The sequence below is a fragment of the Lissotriton vulgaris genome, chromosome 7 (genome assembly GCF_964263255.1).
Source record: "Lissotriton vulgaris chromosome 7, aLisVul1.2, whole genome shotgun sequence".
NCBI lineage: Eukaryota > Metazoa > Chordata > Amphibia > Caudata > Salamandridae > Lissotriton > Lissotriton vulgaris.
Window position 1 is genome coordinate 1,441,199,297 of NC_141695.1, and position 15,228 is coordinate 1,441,214,524.

At 47.6% G+C, this 15,228-nt stretch overlaps 1 protein-coding gene across 2 annotated transcripts in view; it reads left to right on the forward strand.

Moving 5' to 3' along the window:
- The first annotated feature begins 1,018 nt into the window (after positions 1-1,018).
- The window catches only part of MYBL2 (MYB proto-oncogene like 2), a 244,799-nt gene continuing 230,589 nt past the window's right edge, over positions 1,019-15,228 (forward strand). The window contains exon 1 of one of the 2 annotated variants that reach the window (XM_086932256.1): positions 1,019-1,678. In XM_086932256.1, the coding sequence (XP_086788382.1) occupies positions 1,659-1,678 (20 nt within the window). In that variant the 5' untranslated portion in view covers positions 1,019-1,658. The remainder of the gene's footprint in view (positions 1,679-15,228) is intronic. The other variant, XM_086932255.1, reaches the window with a different exon arrangement.

The window sequence follows — 15,228 nt, forward strand, 5'->3', positions numbered from 1 at the left end:
GAAAAGAGTGATGTTGAGATCCGGCCAATACCCTAGACCTAGATTGTATCCCTGCACCACCCCTCGTGACCGGGCTCGATCCGAAGGGAATAAATAAATAGGCACCAGGTTGCACGCGACCTTCGGCCGACACCATAACCAGAGTGTGCCTATGCCTCTAAGGTGCGCAGTGCAGGCCGCAAAAGTTACCTGTGCTTAGCACGCTACAGATACCACAATGTCAGTATCTGTCCATTTAAAACATTGGCGTCTGGAGTTGTAAGAGTTTTAAAGCATGAATAATTGTAGTATGCTAATTACACGCATATTTCTACTTTGTTCAATTATGCATTTATTCATTATTGTGTGTGGTGATGTTTTACATGTTTACTACATGGTGTTTTATTTTGATATATGTTCTGCGTTCTTTGGAACGAGTAGAATGGTTCTTGGAAAGTCATCTGAGTGTTCCTGGAGTCTGCTGTGTTCCTCGAAGCATCCAGACTCGTCCTGAGTCGTGGTTTGTTATTATTGGAATAAACATCTTTTATCTTTACCAGGCTGGCTGTGGACTATCCTCATTTTCTCCCTCCCACAATAATATCCAGGATCTGTCCTGTCAGTAGTACTAGTGTTAAAAAGAGAAAGAAGGCGTTTAAAAGATCGAGTTTTATGGACGTAATAGAAATGATCATTCTTCATCAGTATCTAAAAACTACAACTACATTGTTTAATATTGCGTCGACTATGTGGCAAATTCACCTGGTATTACTGTGCCCCACGCCCTCTGCCTTTAAAGTGGGTTTTCAATCGCACGTAAGACTGACCCAATATGGCAGCCTCCCGTTCGACTAAGTCTTAGGCTGACTCAATCAAGTAAGACTGACCCAATATGGCCGCCTCATGTTCCACTGATTCTAAGACTCATTTGAAGGACATTCCAGTGTACAATTGCCTGGATCAAAGATGGACGCCTTCGTTACCTTTAGGACAACGAATCATAGAAAACCATGAAAGAGGGAGATGGAAAGGTCAGGTCGCCAACCGCCAGCGTCATTGTCAGGCGCGAGCAGCTGTGGTGCTTTTTGGGGGGCGGGAGGGGGCTTGTCTTTGTATGAAGGGGCAACGCTTTTCTTGTCCATCGGAAGATCGGTTGCATGCCCTGGCGCCGCCACCAGCTACAGGCCTGAGCCAATCAATGCTGCAGCAGCGTGAACCCGGCGTGTCTTTCTCTCTGCATATCATACATATCCCCTGTACTCCTGGTGTGGCCACAAGTAGGACCAAATTCAAAGGCTGGCGCAGCGACAAGGGCCTAAGTGAACCTATCCTTTGATCAGGGAATCGGTAGTGAGGAGTTAGCAAACACTCACGGTGAGTGTTTGAGTCCCTGATGCCTAGGAATCCCAAATCAGATATAGTTAAGTCAAATATCCGGTTTGGAGGCTGTCTTCTAACACTCCCTTGCACACAGGCTGCCTGTCTCCCAGTTAGTTACCACTTGGCCCCTCCTTCTTACTGCGCGCGCACCCTCCCGGGGCAGCCGGGACAAGTTGGCGCGAGATAGAAATGAAAAAAGAGCGGAGCGCGGGCGACTCCTGAGCAGAGTCGGGGGTGACCCCTCTAGGACGGGGGACCCCCACGCCACACAGCAGGCTGTCGTGCAACTGCACTGGAGGATGGCTCGGCGGAGTCGTAGGTGAGTGTTGCTAGCGTCACCTGTGTCCACACAGCATAACCTGTGCATTGCTAGAAATCTGGGTTACACTAGAGATGTGAACTGTCAGCGACTCAGAGGTCGCTGGTCTCTGTTTCTCTCGGGATACGAGCCGGAAGCCTCCAGGTACTGGGCAGTTTTGCAAAGATAGTGCCAAAATGAACGAATGTGAAATTTGTAACTGGTTAGTTCACTCCTATGTTTATTTGTTTTCATTCTGTTATGATTTGTTTTGAGGACGGCAAGGGTCTCTGTGTCCTAGTGTTTAGCCTACTATTTATTTCTGTGTTTATACTTTTACCAGCGAGTCTCTTTCCCACTTTGTGTCTGGATCCCGCCCAGATCATGGCTTCCCTCTCTTTGGTAGATGTAAAAGTTGCCCGCCTATTTCACCCACCACTTCCAATGGCGTCTATACAGTGATTCTATTCCGAGCATTATTACATTTGTGCTTGTCTGTCCTTCGGTTTTAACTTGCGTAACTAAACGACAGTTTAATATGATTTGGATTGGCACCACTTGTACACTTCCTTCGTATCCGACGTCCAAACCAATTGAGCACACACATCGTGTTTATGCGCATTATAAACGACCCTTTACTAAATCGCTTTCCATCGAAACTTACTGAACCATTTTGAGTTAAGACTTCATTTATTCCAACTTAAAATATGCGTTGCACTTTTGTTTTGCTTGTGTATTGTTAGACATTGCTGTATGTTGTCATATTGATCACGTCGTTTACCACTCATGCTTCAAGTGAATTGTGTTACATTTGTTATGTACAGCGAATTTTCCAAGTGTTATGAGTATTTGTATAACACACTTGTGTTAGTAGTATGGACCTGTAATACAGCAGTACGTTTTTGGTGTGACTGTCTGTTGGTGGTCTGGTTCATCTTGGGACTGTGGTGTTGCCATTGTTTATTAGGCAGTTTGAACATTTGCTACAAAATTATAAATGCTCATCAAGTGGCGATGTATGTGTTGAACATGGTTGTATGATTCTTGAATTGGAAATAAAGAAGGTAAAACGCTTTTGTTATCATTTGGTTTTTTTTTTTTAGGTTGGTTGAATGTCTATTGCAGTTTAACATGTGTGCTGTGTTGCTGGCCTTGTGGCATTTCTGAGTGGCTTTGGACTTGCTTATGATCTTTTCTTATGTGTTGTGTTCCCTATAACTTAAGAGTTTCTTAGGTCGTCATGCACAAACACGTATTGTCCACACACTTATCTATTGAAAAGACGCCTTTCATTTTTATTCCTAATCACTACCTAGACCAGTGGCAATTCCGTCACCACCAAACCGCCATCCATCAGTGCTCCCTCAATCCACTTGAATGTACCATCTACAGAGACCTACGTGGATACAACCATTGTATCACTATTGTAATAAACCCAAAAGATATACTGAAATAAAGTAGTTAATTACAGATCTCCTACATCCACTCTCAGGAAAAAAAAATTCTGAAATTAAACAAAACTACAAATACAAAAAACATAACTTGTATTAGTCTAGCAAACTTAATGTAAATTATGTGTGTTAATGGTTGTCCTTTCTCAGTAAAGATGATTACGAACAAAGATGCTCATTGTGATTTCTCGGAGTTCTGATTTTACTTTCAAAACTTTGAATGTTTCTTGGCTTGCTTCAGGGTTGAAAAATTACTGTGCCCATTTTCATGTGGAGAGAAAAAAAGGACTCAAGTACTCTTTGGTCTCCTGTACCCACATTCCTCAGGCCCTCACTATCTTCGGCCCCATGAACTATATAAAATAACATTACGTATAGAGGGAGATAAAACTAGGAAAATAAAATACAATATTGTGTGCGCCATGGAAGGAGGATGTGGCAGGAGTGTAATTTCAAAGGTTGAATGGGGTGAGGCATAAAGACGATGATGCTTAAGTGCAAGTTAGAGAAGGTGTAAGAAGCAATAGGAAGCACAAAGGTAGCAAGACCAGAGTTGAAGGCATTCTGGGAAGTATGAGGCAAACGTGTTGAGTAACACAATTATTTTGTTGGCAGCAAAAGAGTAATACCACCTTTTTTGAAGTTGAGGAATAGAACTATATCATGTTGCTGCGAATGATGCACATGAATTTTGAGGGGAAAATAAATGAGTTGTACTGTTGGCAATTGATTGATCTTAACACTGAAAACTGTGCACTACTGTGTGTCCACTATTGCTGAGAGACTGCCAGCAAGTACATCGTTGTTTTGTTTGATCTATGCTCCAAAAAAGAATAAATAAAGATTGCTGAGAGGGAAGATACCATATCTGCTTAGGTTCCTCGATGACTGATTTTTGAGAGAATTGTATTTTTTTTTTATTTTTTATAGACTTTAACTGAAAATGTGAAATGCCCATTGTTCTCAGATTAAAACCATCTGAGAACTTAACTCTGTCTTCTGCAGTAGTATTGACTTGTAAATCGTGAAACCCTTATTCAATTAATGTTTCCACAACTTTAGATTTTTTCTGTTTGTCCTTTAAGATCTTTTAGGTCCTCTGACCCCAAAACAGTAAGTTCAAACAAACGTTGTCTGCCATGGGCGCTGAGATGGCGGTGGCTGCCACTCCAGTAGGAACACTAGTTGATTGTGCTTCCATGACTATCTTAGGCTGGGAACATAAGCCTGGCACCTTTGTGGTTCTAGGCTGATTCCCAGGTTGCTTGCCAGAGGCTTTCCTTATCAAGTCCTTTGTCACGGTTGGGGTGTGGTTCCCAGCTTTGGGAGCACTGTAGTCCCACGTCCCAACCTCAATAGGCTTAGCAGTACTTTGACCAAGCTGGTGATCAAATTGATTCTGCCTCATCCTTCTCTTCCTGTGTAGTGGCTCCCACTACATCCAACTCACCCCCTTTAATTGCATCTGTTTGTACTTGCTGGGTAGGTGAGTTTTAAGGGTCTGCACTGGAGAAACACCCACATTTGTAACCCTGGCCCTCATGCCAATTGGGGAGGGGTCCAGTTGCCCACTTGAAAAGTGGGTGAAATGCTGCTTTGGGTGGCACACTCTAACTCCTGCTACGTTCTCCGTGGTTCTCTGCATTACAGGGTATGGGGTCTGTAGCAGCACCTATCTGTTGGTTGTAGTCTGCTTGTGTTGGAGTTGGGCAAGTAAGTTCATCCATTCTTCAATAGAGACAAGACCCTGCATTACTTCCGCCATGTCTGAGTCGCTTGGTTGTACTTTTCACCTGTTTGGGAATCCTGAATGATGGCAAACCCTGCTTCATTAACCCTCAAGCGCACGTTGAGTATCCTGAAGGTCACTTGCACCACCCACAAAACTTTAAAAGTGAACAGTTCTACTCGCGTGAGCTAATATGTTATCATAAAACTCATAAGCAATGTGCAAAATTAAATCACTCTGGTTCAAATTAGGCTGTGCAGTTTGGAATAAAGAGTCCTGAAACCTATATCAAGTTTGCCCACAAGGTGGCAGCCAAGTTAAACAAAAGCCATTCCTGTGTTCTTTTTCTAGGTTTTGCCTGCGTAGGCTGCGCATGTGCAGACTTGTTGGCTAGATCTTATCTTGAGGAGCTTTCACTAGTGGGCTTTAAGCCCCGCCCCTCTTTCCCATTGGCTGGTGTCACCGTTTATGCTAAACGATGGCCAGCCATTGGAAAAGAGCTTGCAGTGAGGTACACTTTTCTCTTTCAGAGCCCTCCCACTTGGACGGACTCGCCTGATTAAGTTTGTGGTGAAAGCTTTCTTATCTTTATGGGCCATGTGGCCCATAAAGACAAGAAAGCTATCACGAGGCATGGAAGTGAAAGCTGACCGTGCTTGTTTCACTTTCTTTCAAACAGAAGTGTTGCACAAACCTCTTTCTGCACTGAAAACCTGGCCGCTGTTCGTAAAGCGAGGCTTGAGAAATGCATCGGGGGCAGGGATTTGCGTGTGACCAACAACACTCGCGCCGGTTCGGCTCTCCCAGCACGCTAAATGGCGGTAAGCTCCCCATACGTGGCCGCAGAAGACAGAGTTGTGGGCAGGACGAGAGCCCCTCCTGTTTCACCATGGTCGGACTGGCCCTTGGTCACCTATGCGGCCCTTTGTGGGTGAGCTGCAATCTCTCCTCCATAGTAACGCACACGCGAGCCGGCCCAAGAAAGACATGCTGTGGTTTCGTTGTAGGGGTGCAATCCGTGACAGCTCCCGCACGCTTCACATGCAGATGGGAGAGAAGACAATGGAGGGGGTTGGCTGCATTACCGAGGCTGGTGACTAAGTGTAACCATAAGCCCCGCTCAGGGGGTTCATCTCTGGAGCTCTTTGTGTTCTAAAATGGCCGTCCCACCCTGTGACAGCCTCCCAGAGAGCACCCTTTGTGAACCCGGGGCAGGTTTGCCCCTCTGAGGACAGGCTGCGTCTCTTCCTCGTCCCCGTATGTGTAAGCGAAGCCGAGTCTGCCATAGATGGGCTGTCGGGGCCTCTTGTTGTCCGCTGCTCTTCGGGATTCGTGTCTTGTTTCCAGGCCTGTGTGAAGTAAATAGCATATCGTATGGCAGTATTCGTGCAACCAAATAAATATCATTAGTCCAGAATGTCTTAGAACTTTAGAGGTAGTTTATTCAGATAATTAGTTAGACACTATACCCTAAGCAGTTGCGCACTGTATTGGAATGTTGTTAATATGGTCCATCATAACAAAGAGCAAGTGGGAAATACCCCCGAGAAGCTGTACCGCCAAAAATGTGTGGTCCTGTTCTACATGCATAAAACAGGAGCGTCCATTCCGACATACCAATAAATAGGTATGTCCTGCCTTCTCAGGCCCTGAAACTTTGACTACGGCTTTATAGCCAGCTGCAGTGGTCAGAATAGGCCCATAAAGACTCTTTCCATTATTATTATCCTGAGGGCCTCTAACAAGGGTATGAAACATTAATTGCAGGTGTATTCTACTGTGGCAGGCTATATGGCTAATATGACATTCTACCCTTACAGGGTGGAAGGTTTTAATTGGAAAAATTAAAGCCTCTAAAGCGACAGGTGAATCCCCTCTCCAGTCATGCTCTCTGGAGCTTCTTCTTTTTTTCAACCGCTTATGCAGTCCATATTTTACGATTGTGTACAAGAGCAAAGCAGTAACTGTCAGACATTAACCGTAGGAGCTGTGAAAGGAGGCAGAATTCTCTGCAGCTTAGCACCGTTCAGCCCTGCCATATACGGCTATTTTTTTTGTTTGTAAAACGTTTTTTATTGCTTTTCAAAGCAGTGCTGCAGAATAGCAAATACCCTGACACTGCAAATGATACTATAGCATGCACAAGTGTAGACATTACTGCTATAACCAAGTGACCATGGGTGGCAGGCAGTTCACGGTTGGGCTAAGCCGTATATTTGCCCAGCTTGGTTGATGCTAAGGATGGTAGGGAGCGTTTCAATGAGGATTTATGGATGTTGGGAGTGGGGGGCTTTCAAGATAGGGCAGCAGAAATTTGTGTAAGCGGAGCAGAGTCTGCCATAGACGGGCAGTCAGGGCCTCTCGTTGTCCGCTGCTCTTCGGGATTTATGTCTTGTTTCCAGGCCTGTGTGATGTCTGGCACGGGGCCTCCCATGTATGCCCTTAGACGAAAGAGCGCCTGACCGACTGTGACTTACTAGGTTTTTTAGGCAAGATTGAAGAGTGAATGTGTTTAGGTGTGGCTTCACAGCGCAGTTCTACAATAGAACTGTTATGTTTGCAGGGATGAGTAGGGTAACCTCTGTGAGGGTCTGAGTACCCTGCTGCGCTGTATGCAGAGGACAAACACCCCCGGACTTAAAGAGGTTACCCTACTCATCCCTGCAAACTTGCATGGAAGGTTTTAAAACCAAACCGATGCGAGGTAATGTTCTGGGGACGTCACTCAGATGTCACCCCCAATACACTCTCTTCAGTCAACTGTCAAAGTACAATGCGCAATCAACCGCCACCTGTAATGCAGCAGGCTGTTTCTACGACTGATAACTCACTACACAGACAAACCTACATCTTTCACTCGCAGTACATTATGCATGTTCATCACACTTATCAGTTCACTGTGCTCCGCTAGGAATGTCAATCAATCAAAGACATTTATAGAGCGCACTACTTACCCAGAGGGTCTCAAGGCGCTTGGGGGGGGGGGGGGTGCTGCTACTGCTCGAACAGCCAGGTCTTGAGCTTCTTCCTGAAGGAGAGGTGGTCTTGGGTCAGGCGCAGGTCGGGAGGGAGGGAGTTCCAGGTCTTGGCGGCCAGGTAGGAGAAGAACCTTCCTCCTGTTGTCGTTCTTCGGATGCGGGGTACGGCGGCGAGGGCGTGACTGGCTGATCGGAGATGGCGTTTGGGAGCGTAGAAGTTGATGCGGTTGTTGAGGTAGCTCGGGCCTTGATCGTGTAGGGCTTTGTGTGCGTGGGTGAGGAGACGGAAGGTGATTCTTTTGTTGACGGGGAGCCAATGCAGGTCTCTCAGATGTCCGGAGATGTGGCTGTGTCGTGGGATGTCGAGGATGAGTCTGGCTGAGGTGTTCTGGATCCGCTGGAGTCTCTTCTGGAGCTTGGCGGTGGTTCCGGCGTAGAGGGCGTTGCCGTAGTCCAGTCGGCTGGTGACGAGGGCCTGGGTGACCGTCTTCCTGGTCTCGGTGGGGATCCACCGGAAGATCTTCCGTAGCATGCGCAGGATGTTGAAGCACGACGAGGAGACGGCGTTGACTTGTCTGGTCATGGAGAGGAAGGAGTCCAGGATGACGCCCAGGTTCCGTGCGTGGTCTGTCGGTTTGGGTGCGGTGCCCAGGGCGGGGGGCCACCAGGAGTCGTCCCAGGCGGAGGGCGAGGAGCCCAGGATGAGGACTTCCGTCTTGTCTGAGTTCAGTTTCAGGCGGCTGGTCGTCATCCACTCGGCTACGTGTTTCATCCCTTCGTGAAGGTTGGCTCTGGCGGCGGCGGGGTCGTTGGTCAGGGAGAGGATCAGCTGGGTGTCGTCAGCGTAGGAGATGATGCTGAGGTTGTGCTGGCGTGCGATGGCCGCGAGGGGGCTCATGTAGACGTTGAAGAGGGTGGGGCTCAGCGAGGATCCTTGAGGGACGCCGCAGATGACTTCAATGGCCTCTGACTTGTACAGTGGTAGTCGGACTCTCTGTGTTCTTCCGTCGAGGAAGGAGGTGATCCACTCCAGTGCCCTCTCCTGGATTCCAACGTTGCTGAGGCGCTGCACTAGGGTGCGGTGGCAGACAGTGTCGAAGGCCGCGGAGAGGTCTAGGAGGATGAGTGCCGCTGTCACCCACATTCCAAAGCACAGACACCTCTGCCACCTGTAGTGCACTTACCTGTCAGATCCAGCTACTGTACACTGAACACTCAACTCTGGTCATCCGTAAAAGTGGTCATTACCAATAAGTTCAATTGTCATTCACAATACACTATGAAAAGTTATCTATCACCCATGTTGCTACTTTACAGAAAATTGTCATCACAGGGCCAGCTAACACACAGTACAGCCACCGCGCACACAGCCACAATATACAATACCATGTGCACAGTCAACTGTGCAAACTCCAGTCATCTAATGCGCACACACACTGCTTTGTCACTCCCAATACACTACATACAAAGGCCTGGAAAAGACAACACATTACAGATGTGTCTTTCACAGTACAGTCTACAAACTGTCACCCTTGGTACACTGTGCAGACCCAACATTTTCAATGACAAACTCTGCTTTAGCATCCAGTATACAATATGCAGACCCTGTTCAATCACAGGCAGTGCATCTGGGACTTCGCCATATCACTCCACTACACACCAGCCCATTATTCCAACCACTTTATACTATGCACAACCAGGTGTGTAAATCACAATGTATAAATTTAGTTCTACAAACCCACTATTTGCAGCCGCAACTGTACCCCGAAAATATGTAGCTTGCCAGGGTGCTGTACGTGGTGAGAAATGGAAGAGTCTGGAATAGATTATGGAATGCGGGATTAGAATGGCATGGGAGAGTGTGTTACAGGTGAGAGCAGAGGAAGCAACAGTTTTAGGAGGCTCTTATTGAGAATCCCCCTTCTTAATAAAAGCCCTTTATAACTGAATTTCCACTCTCGTAAGTAACCACAGGAGGACACCCATAAGAACTTTGCATATTCATCTCGGGCACCCACAATAAAATTACCATCATAACTGCATCCTAACAGATGTTAGCATGCTAAAAACGGTCGAGTCGCCTTTGTTTTTAGCAGATGTCTCCTTATTATCTATTGGATAAAAGGCGTCTGAAGGAGATAAAACAAGTCTGCGACATCCACGGGACAAACATAAAAACAAAAATTAGGAAGCATAAAAAAATGGTGTGAAAAAGATATCTCATTTGTAGCCTAAAGAATATATCCCCATCACCTGAAATTTCATATAAGGGGGCCCATTCCACAAGATTAATTAGTTCACCTCTACCCCATACCACTCCTCGTGGCAGTTTTCAGCCCCCCTCGCAGGGACCTGGCCCGCTACGTATTCAGCGGCGCCCCTCACATCGCTTGTGGGCGCCATGACTCGCGGTCTCTGCTCCGGAGGAAGCCGCCTGAAAGCTTTGGACACGTGTGGGGTGAACACATGGTCGGACTGGCCCTCGTGGGGCGCTGCAATCTCGCCTCCTTAGTAACACACACACACACACAAGCCAGCCAGCCCAAGAAAGACATGCAGTGGTTTTGTTGTAGGGGTGTGATCCGTGACAGCTCCCGGCTGCTTCACATGCTGAGAAGTGTGGCTCAATGATTAGAGCGGCAGACCCTGATGCAGAGGCCTAGCCCGGGACTAGGGTTCAATTCCCCGTCTCGGCGGGTCTTGGGCTCAAAATTCCACAGACCTGATAATTCTCGCCTCGGTGCCTATTCCAATCATGGAGTGCAACTCTGGGCAATAGCTTGCTTAATCTCCCCAACGGCCCCCACAGCGCTAAGGATGCCTGGCCTCCACCTTGGGGGTGCCCAGGAGTGGACGCCTCACAGGGAAAGCCAGGATGGGTTTCACAGCGGTATTCGTACAAGTGCCTTGAGACCCTTGCGGGTGAGTAGTGCACTATACAAGTATCAATTTACATTTACATGCAGATGGGAGAGACCACAATGTAGGGGGCGGCTGCATTACCGAGGCCGGTGACTAAGTGTAACTAACGGACCTCAATACGTCCAATCGCACGCTCCATCATTCCGTTCTTGGGACAAGCTGGCATCACTTAACCGTCCGCATATCTTCCACCTTACTGTGCTCTTAGCTCCTTAAAACCACTCTTGGCAGATTCACTTCTTACTTAATATCCCGGGGAGATGCACCAACGGACCCCAATACGTCTGATCGCATTCAACGCAATCAGGTTATCAAAGCCCTTCATGGCAAACTCACAGAACTGCAACCTTGCCATCGCGGTTCAATGTGACTTAGAAACAAGCAATTATAAATACGCCAGCGGCATAGCAGGGCCCATGAAACTCCTCATGTATGTTTAAAATCCCTAGGAGGCACCCATATGGATCTAAATGTGTTTGAGCACATTCTACACAAGAACGTTTTGTGAAAAGTGGACTTTAACAGACGGTCCGCCTAGCTCTCTCCTCACCATGATCTAAATCCCTCACTTCTGGGGAGTGGACGTAGCCATACGGCTAGAGCAATCGACCTCTGAGCTGATGAACCAGGTACGAGTCTCTGCAAGGACACTCAACATCCTGTGATTCTGGGCGAATTACTTATTCTCTCTGTGCCTAACCAAAAAAAGCATAAAAAATGCAATAGGTCTCGCCTTTTATTAAGTTAAAGCCATTTGCTTTGCTATACAATTCCATTAGCAAAGCAAATGGCTTTGACTTAACCAAAGGCGAGACCTGTTGCATTTTCAATGCTTGTTTTTTCCAGTGATCAAACTAGGACTTTTTAATGTTGGAAAGGAAGTTGCTGCAACAGACTGCCGGCTAGCCGACCTCCTAGCCGTACTTGTGCTAACAAAGAAGAACTGAGCTCCCACGCTGTTACAGTGTTTATGCCACAGCAGCAACCTGCCCAGTGTGATAAACACAGTGATGTGCCCATAACTATACAAGTCAAGGTGCGTGGGGCAGGCTAATGCAGCCTTGACATGACTCGTGGTTGTAAATGCCTGGATTAAACCCATTGATTCCCTTGCTCGTGTAGAGCTATTATTCTATACAGGCTAACGGTCTCATTACGATGGTGGACTGAAAGTCTCCGACCGACAGTTGAATTCTCCTAGACAATGTCTAAACCCATCTGACCTGCTTGGTCGGAACCAACTGCGACGACCTATTATGATGCTCGCGGTCGGACTGGGAACCGTTCGGTCTTTCCGAATCTGTTCCGACCCGCAATCTGAGAATCGGGGTCAGTCGGAGGAGATTCATACAGCTCTACTGTCCTTGTTTCTGACAGATTGATTACAATGTCTGTTTCTTACAGCCTTTCAGACTCTGTTTGTCCGACACAAAAAGACTGTTAAATTGACTTTGGGGTCCCCTTGCAGGCCCCCTTTATCCTGAGTCCGGTTTGGAATTGAGGGGGTACACAAAGGACCCCCCTTCAAAACCATGTACTGTGTGGCAGGCACATTGAGTTGCCCCCCACATGATACAAGGTTTTCCACAGACACCCCTTTTCCCCATCGGAGCCTGTGTTGTCTGTTGGAACACAGGTTCCCGTAGAAGTCAATGGGACTCCTTTCGAAAAGTGTTCGGAAGCATCGGAATCGGTCTTGCGTAATCACTGATCGCAAGTTGGTCGGCACCAAATGCGACATGGAGTTGGGCAGAAACTTTCTGCCAGACATAGTAATGAATCCCTAAGAGTACTACCTGTTCGCCTATAGTTTCCTACTTGTCCTGGCATGATAGTTCCATGCTGACTAAAATTGATTGGACTACATTCAGAGCTAGTGCATAGAGTCCCCGTTCTATGAATGCAAAAATATGCCACGTTCTGAATGAGCATGTGCCCCTAGGCAACGTATTATGGATCTGTGTTGACCTGAAATCAAACCGAATTGAAAGATCATTTACACTGCGATTGTTGGCTCGTTGAGGTATGACGCCACCACGACATGGCATCACGTTGTAGACTTTATTTATTTGTTCACCAGCATATTGCGTGTTTCTCCCTTCGCCAGCCACAGAGCAACTGCTTCAGGGAGAATCACACAATTACAACGTTCCTCCCCGGAAACTCTACTATTTGATACTGAGGTTCTACATTACAACACATCCCCTTCCCTCCCTCACAAGAGTAGAAACGGAAATGAATAAAGAAACAAAAACATTTTAAAAGCAGGATGCCACCTGTAAGAAAATTGCAACAAAGTTAGACAATATTATTGACCTGCATAAAACAGCCAGTTAAGCAGAAGACATGGGGAACAAATAAAGATTAGTAGAGCGTAACATAATCCTCCAAATAACGGGGACATCTATGAAGTCTAGGAGTGCAGCATCCTCTACTCTCCTCCTGAGGAAACCATTTAAGCTAGCATGTAGGGGCTCAGTGGTAACAGTACACTCTCTCCTTTCCCAAAACTACCCCTTCTGGTACAATGCCACTTTTCGTTTATTCCACTTGTTACCATTGTCCTAAACCACATACCTGTCACACACCTGGTTGATACTGAACTGTGAACTGGCCCCGTAATTTGCATAACCCTTCTCCGCTGTGGTAATTCCCCCACGGTGCGGGGGTGGCACAGTGGAGCTGGGGTCGTCACGAGTCCGCCCACTAATTGATTCTCCCGCACAGGCGGGGAATCAATTGTGCCTGGGAGTGCCATGGCCGTTATGACGAGCCCAGTTCGTCATGAGCACAGCTCCAAGGGGTCAATCCCATGCCTACCCTTCCATGTCTTATCTTGACCCAGTCACCAACACACACCCTCTCTATACTTACACCACTCACACTCATTCCGATCAGTACCAGTGAGCCAAGCCTGAGACATTTTAGTTCCCGGCTTTCTTCCCTGCATGTTTTCAGAGGGCGAAACATTGGGTGCACAATGAACTGTGGTGCGATGAGCCCATACCATATCATCCACCGTAGCCTTTTTAAAAAAAAAAAAGTTTCTGGACCAGGGTCAGCGGACTAGATAATTCTCTCGCCTCGGTGCCCACTCTGATCAGCGATCACACTCGGCAACTCTGGGCATTAGCTTGCCTCATCTTCACTAACGGCCCCACCAGACCGCCGGGGATGCCTGGTCTCACCCTGGAGATACCCATTAAGGGACCATCTCTCAGGGAAGCCAGGAAGGGTTTCGCAGCGGTCGAAGCGCCTTGGGACCCTACGGGTAAGTAGTGCGCTATATAAATGCCAATACATACATACATACATACAGAGGGCGAAACATTGGGTGCACAATGAACTGTGGTGCGATGAGCCCATACCATATCATCCACCGTAGCCTTTTTAAAAAAAAAAAGTTTGATTTTTTTTTAACACATGCACCACACTTTTACATGGCACATTTCCAATGGGAAGCACAATTTGAAATTCATTGCATGTGTAGTCAGCATCCACAGTTGAGACGACAACTGCATCCGTAGTCCGTATCATAGGCCATGCATATGCCCTGGGGAATCTCTGGCGCATACAGGCGTGGAACACCACTCCTACGCTTGTATCAGCCCCAGCTTGCCCTGAGCTTTTTTTCCTCACTCGTCAAAGAGTCGAGTCACAGCCGTTGTCCCAGTACCACAAATGAGCGAATATGCCTCGGCAGCCACCTGTCCTCTGGTCCATCTGGCCCCCTAAATTCCCTAGCTACTGCCTGCGTAAGCCACTGCAACTGGGCCCCCCAAATAATACCCTTCAAAGTCTGGGACTGCCCATCCCTCTGTGCCCCTAGGCCTCATCATTGTGGTCAGAGCCACCCGCCGTTTACCATTTCCCCACAGAAAGCCTCCTATCACGGACCGCAGTGTCTTGAATACTGAGCCCAGAATCCTGACCAGCAGTATCCTAAAAAAATATAGAAGTCTCGGCAGTGCTACCATCTTCAGCAGCGCCACTCTACCCACTACCACGAGCGGCAGAGTGCCTCAAAACGCCATACTCCCTTTGATCCCTCGTACTGCCCTGTTCACATTGCCCTCCAAGAGGCCCGCCTGTTCATGGTAGATGTTAGTTCCCAAGTATTTTAAGCAACAAAGCTCCCACCTTAGTCTCTCCAGGCCTGCGGGAGCTGCAATTGCCTGCATGCCGGGAAAAGGCAAGTCTTCTCCCAGTTCACACCTAACCCTGACACTTCTCCAAACATCCACAACAGCTCCGTTGCCCCCGTATCGACCTCATCAGGGTCGGCCAGAAACATCAGCAGGTCATCCGCGTAAAGCGATATATAGTGTACTTTCCCGCGGACCACTATCCCAGCATAGTGCTTCCCGGTCTGGCCTACATCGCCTGTGGTTTAATTCCCACTGCAAATAGGAGCTGGGATAGCGGGCAGCCCTGCTGCGTCCCACTGAACAGGGCCCGACACAGTTTCCCCCCCCGTCCGCATCCGTGCCG